Raw genomic sequence first — 14,799 nt, 5'->3', positions numbered from 1 at the left:
GCCTGGAAGATGGAGAAGAAATAGAAAAGCAGTGTAGAAAGATCAGAAAAGGCAAGGGGAAATAGATCACCAGTAGGGGAACAGAGGCGAGGCCAGGAAGGGTCGAGGTACATTTCACAATATCCTCAGAGATGGTTGAGCCATTTCTCCACCTGTCTAGAGGGTAGCTAAGTAGCCCTGAGACGGAGAAATAGAATTCTTGTAGTCCTTGGAAACAGGTGCCACACAGGCAGCTGTAAAGGAACGAGCCATGGTTACCATGGTTACTAGGCTTACCAGGAGTCAGAATATCCTCAGTTCTTATTGTGGAAGGAGCTGCATCTGAGAGAGGAGGCTGGATCTAGTCTTCTGGGTCCGAGGAAGGAGGGTTGGGGCCTGGAGCTGGAGTCTGAAGGAGGAGGGCCAAGGTCTGTACTCCTAAGTTTGAGCGTTTGGAGTCTGAGAGAAAGAGGATTGGGGCCTAGACTCCCAGCTCTGAGGGAAGGTGTTGGGGTCTGAACCCTTGGGTTAGTAGCAAGAAGGCTGAGACCAGGCCCTTCAAGCTTGAGGGAAGAGAGTCTGGGTCTAACCCCTGATTCTAGGAGATGAAGGCGCTGGAGTCTGCACTCCTTCATTCGAGGAACCATGTGGCTGGTTGTGGGTATCAGGCTCGTATATCACTGATTATGTACTTTTCAGTCAGGTGTGAAGTACTATCCAAACAGCCTAGTCTTTTATGCAGTAGATTAAGGGTAGGACCCCACCTGGCACATATTGCAAGGTCCTCCCCCCCCCCCCCATTTCCTGGGCTGCCTTGGGCAATACTGGGTATAAAAGGGTTGCATTTCCTGCTAAAGAGCACTGGAGAAATCTCCAGCCCCAGACTAGAGTCATGACTTCTATGCCAGTGCTGACCCTCCTGGGGGTCACCACCTTGCTACCCTGTGCGTAAGAAAACCAGCCCAGGAAGGGGGTGGCTGTTCCAGGGAGTGGTATAAGGTAGCCAGCTGAAATGCAGATGTTCATCCCATCCCAGGTATCCCAGGTCTGACCTGCCATAGAAGCAGAATACAGACCACGAGGAACATGGCAGAGCTGCCCCTTGAGTGGGAAATGGGTGAGGAAACTTGCGAGGTCGGCGAGGGTTGCCAAGACTGGGTGATGCTCGTGTACAATGGTAAGAACAAATCTCCCTGCAAAGACCTGCTCCGCTGCCCTCAGGCCTCCTGCATCCGTGGGAGGAACTCTTGCTTAGCCGCAGGATCGACCCATCCATGCCCAGTCCCCTCTTCTCCAGTGTCTCACCTACATCAGGGTGCCCAACCATGCTCCAATCCCTGACATCCCAATCCCCGCCTCTACCTGCCTTCCCTTCTCGGTCTAGGACCCCAGATCAACTCAGTGGTCATCAAGGGCTGCATTCAGGTTGAGGACCAAGAGCCGCGTGTTACCTGGCTCAGGACGGGCCCTGGGCTCTCTATTGTTACTTACACTCATGTGTGTCGTCACAGTGACTTCTGCAACGATGTAAACAGCACTGAGATCTTTGAGAACCTACCCACACCCACAGGTGCCTTGGAGAGGAAGAATGGCGGGGGAGGAGGGGAGGGGAAGGGAGGGAGGGATTGTCATAAGGAAGGGGAGGGACTCTGAGATACAAATGAACATGGGGGGGTATTCTTTTACAGACACTGAGTACCCTGGGGCTATCCCACCCTTGATGGTAGCTGTGTCCTTTCCCCTCTTCCAATTCACTCAGCCTCATTCTCTTCCCATCCGCTCCTCCCAGCATCCTGCCAGCATTTTACAACGGTGTTGGAGCCAGGAGCTGGCCATAGTTTCTGATGTCAAACCACCCACCCACCCCATAGGTTTCTGTCACGTGCCTGGTATCAGTTCCCTGGTGGCTCTCACAAAGGGCATCTGTGTTTCTTTGTTTATAACGGGCATTGCCCTCCAACCTTGTTCATTGGTTGGCTGTTGTATGAGGACATGGGTGTGCAGGTGCATGTGGGTGCGTGGGTATGTATGTGTGTGAATATGTGCAGGAGCCAGAGGCCTCAGAAACCATCCACCAAATGCCCTTGAAACAAGGTTTCTCAGTGGACCTTGGAGCTAGCTCACAGATTGGGTGAGGCCGACTGACCAGCGAGCCTCGGGCATCTACTTGCCGCTTCCTCTCATGCATTAGGATTATCGGCGGGTGAATGTGCCCGCTTTCAGACATGGGTGCTGGAAACTTGAAAGCAGGTCCTCATGTTTCCAAGGAATGTCCCCTCGGCTGTGGCCTGGAACCTCTCACTGCCTTTGTTGTTGTTGAAGCGACGGTGTGCTGGAGGGGTTTGCTGCATCAATGTTTATTCTCTTTCACTGTTCTGCAGAAACTGTGCGCAAAACTACACCTCCATCCTAGGGCACCCTCCTTTCCTTGGCCTAGTCTGGGTCTATGAGTATCTCAGAAACCCTTTCTCCATCCCTTCCTCAGCCCCAGAGTCTGCAGATCTCCCAAGACATCTATCCTTGATCCCTCCTTACTGGATCACAGCCATCCTTGATCTCTCCTTACTAGATCACAGCCTGATCTCCCCGCAGCTAGGCCTGCATGAGGAGAGCCCCAGGAAGGCACTTGGGGAAAACTGAGTGGGGGCGAGGCGTCTGAACCAAACCAAGGGCCTTCCCGCTGCTCCTCACTGAATCTGTCTCCTCCAGTCCCAGGGTCCCTGCGCTGCCCACTCTGCCTTTCTAACGAAGGCTGTGAGAATGCACCAGAACAGGTCTGTCCTGCAGGAAGCACACACTGCTATGATGGAGTCCTCAGGCTCAGGGGAGGTAAGCTTAGACTCGGGGATCCTGGAGGACTGAACATGGTGAGCCTCAAGGAGTGTGGAGCCTGTCTCCCAGAGCTGGGCTAGCCTCTGAGGCTCGCATGGTCTGTGTGTGTGAGCATCTCTGTCTCTCCCCTCTCCTCCTATCCTAGGAGGGATTGTCTCTGATCTGAAGGTACAGGGATGTATGTTCGAGTCCCAGTCAGACTGTGACCTGTTCAACGGCACACAGACAATCGGATCCATAAATGTGTATGAGGATTGCGGTTTTCAGTTAGGTGAGTTGAGTGTGGGAAAACAAGGCCGAGCCCTCTACTGCAGCCTCCTGGCAAAAGGAAACCATCAACACAGGCTGTCCATAGTGGCTGACCATTTAAACTAGCATCACTCACTCCACCGTGTGCTCTTGAGGGGACTCTCGGCCCAGGGGACAAGAAGCCATTGGGAGATGCTTTAAATGATTCTGGACCAGTGATTGGTGAGGTGGCTTAGTGAGCGTAACCCTACTGACCTAAGTTCTATCCCTGAAACCCACATGGTGGAAGGAGAGAATCCATATCCCCTGCGCCTCACCTGTATGCCGCGATATGCACATGCCCATAGAGTAAGTAAATGTAACTTAAAAAAAAACAAAAAACAAAGCAAAAACAAAACTTGATCCTGTCCCAGGTGAGCCTGTCTGTGTTGGAGATAAGGGGTGAGAAGAAAGAATGTTGGGGTGCAAGGTGGTCTCTCTGCATGGAATTCCATGCCAGTGCCAGTGCAGTGGCAGCCAGTGGTGTTCGTTCTGACAGCGGATGCTTCTTTCTGATCACAACCCTTTGTAATCTGTCATCACTGTGGGGTGATCATCTTGTGGGGTGATGGGTTGCACCGTAAGGCGTTTCCTTGTCACATGCTTTGAGATCCATTTCCCTCCTGTCCCCTTTCTTCCTTCAAGTCATACATATTTATGTGTGTGCATGAGTGTATGTATGTGTTCTAACATGCGAGAACATATGAAATGTTCGTATTTCTGAGTCAGGCCTGTTTTATTTAATGTAAGGATCCTGGGTTTTGTTTGCTTGTTTGTTTTGCAAATGGCATTTCCATCTTGTTCTTTTAAGTTTAGAAACATATTTCCTTACTACTAATGCAATGCATTCTCATATTTGAGTGTGATGATGTGCATGGGTATATGGACACTCGGCTGGCTAGCCCCCACTCGCAACATTCACCTGTCTCCCCTGCCAAATGCTGGGTTTTATGGGACACTACTGATTTGAACCCAGGTCCTCTTACTTTCACAGTAAGCACTCATGCATGCACGAAGCCTTGGGCTCCACCCCCAGCACAAAGTAAACCCGCAATGGTGGCATGTGCCTGCCATCCCTGCACTTGAGAGTTAGAGGCAGGAAGATCAGAAGTTCAAGGCGATCCCTGGCTAAACAGCAAGTCTGAAACTAGCTTGGGCTACACGAGAGCCTGTCTCAAAGGAAAACAACCCATGGTGTGTATGTATGCCATCCTTATTCCCACAAGCCTGACTTTGGGTGACCTTGAGTCTCTGCCTTCTATTTGACGAACTGCCATTGTCTCCTCCACCTTTAGGCATCCTCACCCACAGGACTGTGAGACCCCAGGGGCCTTTCTTCATAGAAATGAAAATCAGAGAACCAAGGGCCCTTTAGGTACACGCAGAAGGCTAGGGCTGTGTGGGGACTGTAGAGCGCCCCCACGAGGCACTCAAGTGCATTGCCTGTTGCGCACAAGGCAGAGTACTGTGGACTGCCTCAGTAATGACAGACAGCAAGGCAACTGGGAGCCAAGGCAAGGAAGAAGATCCAGTAGGAATCCGGGCTCACCCAGTCTTCTCAGAGTCTGCCTCAATTTCCTCTTTTGCCTGTGTCTCTCTTAACTTTACACCTTCAAGGGGGGACTGAGTGAGTTCAACCAGCATTAATCTCTGTGTTGGCTCATCTTTTCCACAGCTAGACCATGAGACTCAAGGGCATAGCCTGGATGTGTCCAGCACCAAGGCTTCCTGCCCTGAGCAGCACGAGAGAAGATTCTGAAAGGGTCCACTTGTTGCTGCCTGTGAATGAAGTCCCTTACTGAGAGGGATTTGCTCTCTTCTTTCTAGCTGCAGAGGCTCTGAAATGCCAGCATGGGACACTAGAGACCGTGAAGGATATATCAGAGCTGCCTTTCCAGTGGACGGGCTAGCCAGAAAACGTGTGATGTGGGTGAAGGCTGCCAAGACACGCTGATGATAATAGAGAATGGTAAAGTGCCTCAGTGCAGAGCCCACCCCTGGCACTCGGCCCCGCCCTCTGTACTTGGCTCCCCCCCTGTACTTGGCTCCATCCCTTGTACTAGGTAGGCTCAGCTTCCTTATAGTCTATGGGGGCAACAGCCCCAACGTCCACCCAAGCCTGACACCTTCTGTCTGTCCAGGAGAGCAGGTGAACTTGGTTCTCACGAAGGGCTGCACTACCGCAGAGGACCAAGAGGCCAAAGTCACAGAGCACAGGACTGGCCCAGGGTTGTCTGTCACCTCCTACACCCGAGTATGCCGTGAAAAAGACTTCTGCAATGACCTGTCTACCACAGCCCCTCTCTGGACTCCACCTCTGGTGACAGGTGTCTGAGGGCATCAGAAGGAAGCAAGCTTCAAGGGAGAAAGGGAGGCAGGGGTTCCGGCTGAAGCGTGTAGGGGGAAGAAATCTGTTTACACTGTACATTTTGCAAGCTCTTCCTTACTGGAGAACAGCCTGCCAGCTAGCTCACCCCTCCACTTGACCCTCACGGTCTCCACAGCCCACTGTTTACCACCCCTCCTCTCTGGGTCTCTTCCTTCTTCATTTCTTTGATTCCTTGAGGCCCAAAATCGTTCCAGACTCCCCTGACTGACCGCTGCCAGCAGTCCTCATGAAGCAGAATTTCTTATTTTTTTAAAGATCTTTTTTAGTTGTGTTAGAGTGTGAGTGTGCGTGTGTGTGCATGCGTGTGCATGCATGTGTGGCCATCTTGCAGAAGCCAGGAGAGGACATTGGATCCCCTGGAGGTGGAGTTATAGTTTGTCTTGAGCCTCCCACGGTAGGTGCTAGGAGTCAAACTGCAAGAACATTACCCATCCTTAACTGCTGAGCCATCTCTCCAGCCCCAGGTCACCTTGTGTTTTTCTCTTCACTTGTATTTAGTTATGAGTCAGGGTTGCCTGTGTGCACCACTGAGTGTGTACAGCTTTCATGAGTCTGTTCTGTCCCCCAACACATGGGCATCAGGGGTTGCACTCAAGCTGTCTGGCTTGGTGGCAGGCACGTCACCTGCTAAGCCATCTCTGTGATCATCCAAGTGGGTTTTCTGATGAAACTCCAGTCTCACACTCTGGCCCTGACCAAGCCTGGTTTCCGGCCTCTTTCCCCTCTTGCCATATGGCTGCGTTTGCGTCACTCACATCTCATTCAAGGATGTTGCATTTCTTCTGCCTCCTGGGCACTGGGCTGCAACTCTCCACTCTCCTTGTCTGCTGTTAAACTGGCAGGCTTCGTGTTTCTGTGTTCTCTGGAGTAATTTGGGACTCGAGAATTCTCCTCAACTATTTAGCAAAAGTTGTGTGTAAAGTCTCCTGTCCTTCTTCGGCCACTCCTTCCCTGACGTATCTAAGTCTGTGTCTAGCCTCAGAGATCCTCACATGCTCTTCCTGCACTCAACCCAGGGTCTCTGCAGGCTTCCCAGTCCTCTTGCTAGCCTGCTAACCACAGCCCCAGTGCGGTGTAGCTGGGCCTGTAAAGACCCTGGAGGGCTCCTTAGAGAGACTGGGAGGTTTTGGGGAACTAATAGGAGTGTCTGATCCTAACCCAGAGCTTCCCACTGTCCTCCCCTATGTCTGTCACTTCCCAGCCCCAGGAACTACACGCTGCCCCCTCTGCTTCTCTGCACAAGCCTGTGAGAATGCACCAGAGCAGGTCTGCCCCGCAGGTAGTACACACTGCTACAATGGATTCCTCAGACTCCGGGGAGGTAAGTTTGGACAAGAGGACCCTGGGGGACTGAACATGGTGAGCCTCAAGGGGTGTGGAACCAGCCTCCCAGAGCTGTGCTGGCCTCTGAGGTTTTCACGTGTGACTATCTCTGTCTCCCGCTTCTCCTCCTGTCCTAGGAGGGATCATCTCCTACCGGAAGGTGCAGGGCTGTATGTCTCAGCCAGGCTGCAACCTGCTCAATGGCACTCAGAAAATTGGGCCTGTGAATTTGAGTGAGGACTGCAGTCCCCTGTCATGTGAGTTGCATATGAGAAAAATTGGGTCACACCTCGCACGGCAACCTCAAGGCAAAATGATCCTCATGGGATGTGGGACACTTGCAGTTATCAACTGAGGCCAGGCCACCCCTGCCATTTAAATGAGCATCACCCACTCAGCCATGCACAGGAGAAAGGTGCTCCAAGGAACCTGGGAGGAGGAGGGCCAAAAAGGGGTGTCCAGTTAAAAGAGAAAGGTAGGGAGTGAGTCCTAAAGCCAGGAGACGAGAGCCCATTGAGGGGAGCTTTAGATGATTTTGAGAAAAGTGAGCCTGTTTGACTGACACGTGGGGGGTTGGATGTATGAGGGAGGACAGTTGGGGTGCAATGGGGTCACTTTGCTACTGGCACCTGGCAGGGTTCATCCGGGACACGAGCAATTATTTATGATTACATTTCCGGATGCCCTAACCTTTGGTCAGCGCAGATCTCCTACTTCATTTAGACGAAGCCCGGTTCTCTCCACCAGCTTCATTCATATTTATCATGAGGCTGCCTGCTCCCTGGGAAAGAAAGTCACAGAAGGAAGAGTCTTGTCTTCTCATGCCATGTGTGCCATTAACTCTTAAAGCCCCGCAGAGAAAGAACACCCTCAGCGGCCTTTCCTCTGTGTTTTCACACCCTAGCTAGAGCAGAAGCTAAAAGATATGGGCCGGAGGCCGCTGGCCTTGTGTAGACAAGAAGTGACTCAATCAGGTGCCCTGGTGTGCATGCTGATCTGAGGCTGTGCAGGGTGTTATGGTCCCCACAGAACCCTCGGGTGAATAACACCCCACCCACGCCTAATGGGCCTCCTGGGCTGGGTGGAGAAGAGACCTCAGCTTGCTCATTCTGTAACAAAGAATAGGAGGCCCAGAACTGACAGAGATGGGTGCTGGTGTCAAAGAGGTTTTCGTCTGGAAAGTGACCTGTCTTAGGTTTCTTGGTAGAAATGGTTTGCCAGGGACCGGGGAGAAAGTTCTGCGGGCAAGAGAATTTCCTGTGCAAACATGAGGAGGCTCTGAACTCAGGTCCAAAGCTTCCACGTAAAACGCTGGCTCTGGATGCAGATGTGCCTGTAACCTCAATGCTGTAGGAAGCAGAGACAGGAGGACCACAGCGGCTTGTCCATTGCCACCTGACTCCAGGTCAGTGAGAGACGCGGTCTCAAGGGAGGAACCGAGGTGGCAAGTGACAGAAAAGGACAGTGACATTCTTGTCCAGCCTTTGCACATGCATGCACACACACACACACACACACACACACACACACAGACACACACACACACACACACACATGTATATACATACAGACACAGACAGACACACATGTACCCATGTACAGACACAGACAAACAGACAGACAGACACACACACACACAGACACACATGTACAAACACAGACAGACAGACAGACACATACACACACACGCTAAAATAGAAAATATTTATCACGAAGAAATTGAGTGCAAGATGGGCAGTGGTGGCACACGCCTTTAATCCCAGCACTTGGGAGGCAGAGGCAGGCAGATTTCTGAGTTCGAGGCCAGCCTGGTCTACAGAGTCAGTTCCAGGACAGCCAGGGCTACACAGAGAAACCCTGTTTCAAAAAACAAAACAAAACAAAACAAAAAAAGAAAAAAGAAAAAAAGAAACTGAGTGCAAAGGCCCTGGCATAGGGCAGACATGGGCTGACAGGAGCACAGGGTGCTGGTGGAAGTGAGCAGTGGTCTCCAAGGTGAGGTGTGTGTGTGTTTGTGGGGGGGATAAAGCTACTCTGAGCAGAGAAATCAACAAGGCCAAGGAGGAGGGACCATACCTGGTGTGATGAGGTACAGAGCTATGCAGAATCATGATGGCTGGGACCCCTGAGAAGGTTCAGCTTATGATGAACTTTCTCCCAAGGGTGGGGAGCCATGGAAGGCTGCAAAAAGACGAAGGGAGAGGCAGAGGCTGGGCCATTCTGCTTCCTTTTGGTTGCTGCAGGTTAATGAAGTCTGGCCATCATGTCTGGCACTCTGGAACACTGACAGTCTGCAAGTGTGCTTTACAAATATATCCCAGGGGTTGGAGAGATGGCTCAGCCGTTAAGAGTACTGGCTGCTCTTCTAGATGACCCAGGTTCAATTCCCAGCACCTACCTGATGACCAATGAATCTGTGACTTCAGTTCTAGGGATTCAGTGCCCCCTCTGGTCTCTTCAGAGAGTGAACACATGTGGTTTACAGACTCACACACACACAGGAAAAATGCCAGTCATATAAGTGTAAATTTTTTAAAAAGAGAAAACATATTCCACACATACCATGCATACCACACAGTGTACACAACAGCCACAAACATACATCATACATCCCAGCCCACGTGCTTGGATCCTATGTTCCTCATTTACATGAAAGCACACGCTACAAGTCACACACAAATTAAACACAGATATACAGAACACCTATCATGCCCGGCACGCATACAAAACCATACCACATACATCATATATCTGCACACCCTCACATCCCTGCACAGCATCCATAAAAACCCCAGGCATGTGTGAAACACGGCCATTATCCTGCAGGTAACTAATTTTCAGCATTGAGCCTAGCCTCGGAGGAACATTGCCATCCCTGCTGGGTTCAGCTAGGCAGTTTAGCAAGTATTTATTGAGAACCAGCAAGACCCTGTGGCAGATGCTAGGTGTGGACAATGCCAGCTAGGGAGGGAGCCAGAGGAAGAGTGGTAAGTCCGAGGGAACAAACTTTGCTCTCGCAAAGATTCAAAAGTTGGGCTAGTTGTGAGCATTCTGATGCCTCCAGCAAGCCATTTTGAAGATGGCCCAAAGAGTTAGACCATGAAATGTACTATTTGCCTCTCTGAGGAACCAGGCAGTGGTCAGAGGAACAGAAGGCCACAGTCCCGTAGATAAAAAAGCCTCTGATCTAGTTCAGAGAGAATGGTAGGTCCCAGCTCCCTTTGGATGTCAAAACTGCACGTTTCATTGACCCTCCTTCATCAGGGTGAGGGGGTGGATGGAATGGATGCGGTATGATACTGGGGGACAGAACATGTGCATGTACCTAGAGGCGGGCCATGTGCGTGCCACATGCCCCGTCTGTCCTGGCCCACCATTGGTCACCAGAACCTTGCTCAGTTCCTGAGGGAGGCAGTCTTTGGTCAACAGTGAAAGTTCATTGCACGTCCCTGCTCTTGTCCTCTTCCCCTTGCTGACACCTGAGCAGCTTGCCCTCCCTGGCACATACTTCTGTCCTCCATTGGTCCCTGACACCATGTCATAGCCCTAGCCTGAAGAGCCTTATCTGTGGCATTGTAACCAGGAGGAAGAGGAGGGGGTGGGTCCATAAAGAAGTAGGGAGGTCAAGTCATGCAGGGCCCTGTGAGCCAGTTTAAGAAGTCAGAATTTTATTCAGAGGGAGATGGGGACTTACCTGAAGTTTCTACCTTCTTAGGGCTTCTCAGAGTTTCCCAGATATGATTACTTAATGCTTTAAGGGGAACCAGAGGACCCTGGGGCTGCTGGGTGGTAAAAAAATGGAGGACAAATGAACAATGCTCAGAGAGACCTTTGAGAGGCAGGCAAGGACCCTGATATTTTGCAGCTGATTGGAGGCATTAGAGGTGGGGACCGGGCTCAGGATCTGCAGAGACTGTGCAGAGTAAGTCACGGGGTTTCCTGGGGACTGTAACATGGGCTGCAGAGAAAGAGTGGATGAGCATGGGGGCAGAGCTGCAGCTGGAGCAGCTAGGGGAAAGGAGCCACCTTTGAGCAAGATGGGGAGGAGGTGGGTGGGGTGGAGCAGAGAGAGTGCAGGTCTGGTTTGCAGGAGTGGGGCAGCTGAGAAATGATTAAAAGTCCAGCCTTCCACTTGGGACACTGAGAGGTTGGGGTCCTTGTGGACATCTGTCCCAGCTACAAGAATGTCTGCATGATGGGGCTCCCGTGATAATGTAATGATCCTGAGAGGCTCCTTAGGGAAGGCCCCAGTTCAGGATCCTCACACTGGATTGTGTGGTCAACCTTTGCACTAAGGTGACAGCCCAGGTTCTGAGTCTAGCTCTGCCACTTACTGCCTGGTGACACTGGGCATGCTCCTCAATACCTCCTGTCTGTTGCCCTCCCTTGGGAATGCTGCCACTTGCTGGAGACTGTGCTTAGGAGATGACACAGTTGAGCCAACAGTGGAGACAGGAGCTGGCTCTGCAAACCCTGTGCTCTTGAGGCAGAGGCCAGGCTAGACCACATAGCAAGAGGCTGTCTCAGAAACACAAGAAGTCAGGATACAATGGGCTCATCATGGAGATTTATTACCACATCCAGGCACAGAGCAGGACTCAGTGCCCACGTGATGTTGGAGAGTTTTGTTTGGAATCTAGGACTTCAGTGTAAGCAAATACATTATGCTGGGGACGGTTCTGTTGGTAAAGGGTCTGCTACCCCAGGGCTGAGGAAGACAGCCGGTCTTACAGATTACTGGGTCTGGCCAAAAGAGTGAGTCCACATTTCAGCAAGAGACACTGAAATCTGATGAAGGAAGACATTTGGCATCGACCTCTGAGCACATTCTCATGGGCACAAGCTCCACCAAGCACCAACACAGATACCCAAAGACATATATGGCTCCAGGCCTCCTTCCTTGTTATTGTAATGAGAAGAAGAAACCAGATGGAGAGTAGAGAATGCCTAAAGAGGAGCCATCAGTGGAGAGGCAAGCCTTCCTTGCAAGGCTCTGAGAAGAGGTGTCTGCAGGGGTCCAGGCAGTAACTGGGTGAGGAGGGCTGTAGGCATGGAGGCTTTGAGTTCTGAGTCCCTCCTTAATGCAAGGCAGGGATGTCACAGCCAGGGCACTGGGAGTATGCTTCAGAATGTGATGGCCTCCCCTAGCCCGGAAGCTGCAGGGGCAGACATAGTGTGCTCTCTGACTTCTATAAACCCTAGATTTTCCTCTCCACAGATCCTCTGACCTGTTACTGGGAAGTCATGTTTAAGCTTGGCAATGGCTTTGCTGAGGAAGCTGTGGCGTGGTCTTCACTAGGGTCTCAGGTGTGTGAACCTGATGAGATTTGTCAAGAAACACTGCTGCTCATAGACGTAGGTACGTAGGCTGAGCTGGAAAGCCACACTCCTGCACCGGGCTAGTCCCAGCCGGGCCATAGATTCCTGCCCACCCTCCACACAACTGAGGTCTCTGATTCCTCCCTCTGCACCTCTTCTTGGTGAGTGGTGATATATGGTAGCCCCACACCCAGAGAACCATGCTGGAATGCAGGATTCCCAGTGACCTGGATCCTTTGAAGGTGTGCTCGCTGGGGATGTGGTACAGTAGTTGGTGCAGTGCCTGTTTAGCATGCACCAAGCCCGAACTTGATCTCCAGCCGCAGGTAAACTGGGCGTGCCTGTGATGCCAGCGCTGGGGAGGAAGAGACATTTAATTGAGATTCATTGCTGCTCTCACATGTAAAGTGAATTCAAAATCAGGCTGGGCTATCTAAGACTGTCAAAGAGAAATCAAAAGTGAGACAAAGATGAAGAGAAACAGAGAAAAGAAGGAAGGGAAGGAGGACAGAGGAAGGAAGTATGCTGAGTGCCTGTGTTGGGCTCTGCTAAGCCTGAGTTCCTCTGCAGCTCTGCAGGGAAGTGGGAAGGAGAGAGAAGCAGAGCACCGGGAGCCAAGTGTGGTGTGAAGGGCAGAGTGGAGAGAGACCCCGGCAGGGGGAAGAGATGCTGACCAGAGTGAGGCTGCAGGGTGCTGCGGGGCTCAGGGGAGACTGTGTGGAGGGGCCTGGTAACAGGGGCAGAGCAAGGGGCAGAGCAGAGGGAGCCAGTCTTTGGAATATTCAGAATACGATCTGTGCTACTGTCCCTGGGGGTTGTAGTCTCCCTATGATTGGAAGGGACCCAACCCTTGCCTTTCTCTCCTTCTGATCTTGGTTTTCACTTCACACCCCACAGGACAGAAATCAGCCCTGCTGGGGAGCAAAGGTTGCAGCAGTCTTGGGACAGAGGACAGTGTTGGTGTCTCCATATTCTCCCAGCCCCCTGGGATGCTGGTAGCTTCCTATACCAGATTCTGTCCCTCCCGCCTGTGCAATGACGCCAACAGCAGCAGCGTCCTCCTAAATATCCTCCCTCATCCAAGTATGGGATCCAGCGACATGGAGGGACCCAGACACGTGGGAGTTAAGCCGGCAACTGTAATTGAGAGCGTGCACCTCAACCCTTCTCTCTGTCCTCAGATGTGCCTCCCCCAGGAGCTGTGCAGTGTCCCGTGTGTGTACAGTTACTTGGATCCTGCTTGAACAACACCTACTCTGTCACCTGCCCTCAGGGTGCCACTCACTGTTATAAAGGTGACATTGAGCTACAGGGAGGTGAGTGCAGATAGTTGGACTGCTGGGCTGAAGGGCCTGGACTCCAGGATTTGAGGATGAGAGGGTTGTGCCCTAACTCCCAAGTCTGAGGGAGAAGAGTTGGGGCTGTCTCAGATGAAAGAGTCCTCGGTCCTGGACCCCTGGGTCTGAGGGAGGAGGGTTGAGGCCTGGAGTCCTAGGTTTGAGGATAGAGGGAGGAAGTCAGGGGTTACAGTCAGTCTAAGGGGTGGCGGTTCCTGTATCTGAAGTCTGGACTCATGGGTCCGAGTTTCCTGCACTGCTGAACTGTGCCGCCCCTGACCTGTCTTTACCTCCAGGTGGACTGTTTTCTACTGTGAGCGTTCAGGGGTGCATGGCCCCACCTCTCAAATCTTTACTGGGTGACTCCAAAACAATCAGGATCTTCTCAGCAAAGGAGATCTCTCACTTTCGTTATGAGGATGAATATAATGAAAACCCTATTTTTAGTGGTGCCTCGGCCTCTTCCCTGGCCTGGATGTTAGGGCCCAAGGTTCTTCTCAGCTCTTTGTGTGCTGGGATTTGTCTTCTCTGCTGAACCAATTTCCCTGTCAATCTGAATCCCTCTTGGCTATCCATACTCAGCCCTCCTCTGACCTCATAACCCAAAGACCTGAGACCGGGCACTGTCAGTCTGTGCTGTCGGGTGCCCTCATCCCTCCCCCACACACTCTGCCTCCTCACGTTTAGATATGGGAGCCACTGAACTCACCCTGCTCCAGAGCGGACAACCGCACACTGACCGCACATGTGGAAAAATAAAGTTGCTGTTATTTACCAAACACTGGGTTTCTCTACGTGAGGAGAGGAGGGCACACAGTGGGATCCATGGCGACTCTAGTTGCCAGGGCTTAGTCTTCCCGTCTTCACACATCTTCTTGCCAACTGTGGCCTCACAGAGTCTCTTGGTGCTGCAGCAGGAAGTACTGGACCTCACTGTAACCTGTCAGGGCAGGAGGCTGTGTCCCTCAGCTTCTTCCTCCTCAGCCAGGGCCCCAGCAAAGGGGTGACACAGAGACCACGCTGGTTGTCATGGGAGGAGAGATGAGCTGAGAAAAGGTTTGACACTATATCTTACGGCCATTACACCATGTGAGTGCTGCTGTGGTAGGCTTGAGAAGGTGAGGAACAGGAGACACATACACACACACACACACACACACACACACACTCACACACACACACTCACACACACACACTCACACACTCACACACACACACATACTCACACACACACATCTTAGTTAGGGTTTCCATTGCTGTGAAGAGACACCATGATTAAGGCAACTCTTATAAAACATTTAATTGGGGCTGGCTTACAATTTAGAGGTTTGG

General features: G+C 51.7%; 1 protein-coding gene across 1 annotated transcript; it reads left to right on the top strand.

Annotated features, from left to right (window-relative positions):
- The first annotated feature begins 853 nt into the window (after window positions 1–853).
- LOC117716082 (CD177 antigen-like) lies at window positions 854–14,246 on the top strand. Its single transcript, XM_034512957.2, is given in 14 exon segments — window positions 854–923; window positions 1,016–1,156; window positions 1,364–1,549; window positions 2,689–2,808; window positions 2,957–3,082; window positions 4,927–5,003; window positions 5,005–5,068; window positions 5,241–5,426; window positions 6,690–6,809; window positions 6,949–7,068; window positions 12,030–12,170; window positions 13,028–13,213; window positions 13,312–13,446; window positions 13,764–14,246. Coding segments are annotated over 14 exon segments (1,893 nt in total). The 5' UTR covers window positions 854–871; the 3' UTR covers window positions 14,003–14,246.
- Window positions 14,247–14,799: the final 553 nt, after the last annotated feature.

The sequence above is a fragment of the Arvicanthis niloticus genome, chromosome 1, assembly GCF_011762505.2.
Source record: "Arvicanthis niloticus isolate mArvNil1 chromosome 1, mArvNil1.pat.X, whole genome shotgun sequence".
In the NCBI taxonomy this organism is placed as follows: domain Eukaryota; kingdom Metazoa; phylum Chordata; class Mammalia; order Rodentia; family Muridae; genus Arvicanthis; species Arvicanthis niloticus.
The sequence above is the reverse complement of the archived record's forward strand: the minus strand, read 5'-3'. Positions and strand labels throughout refer to the sequence as shown.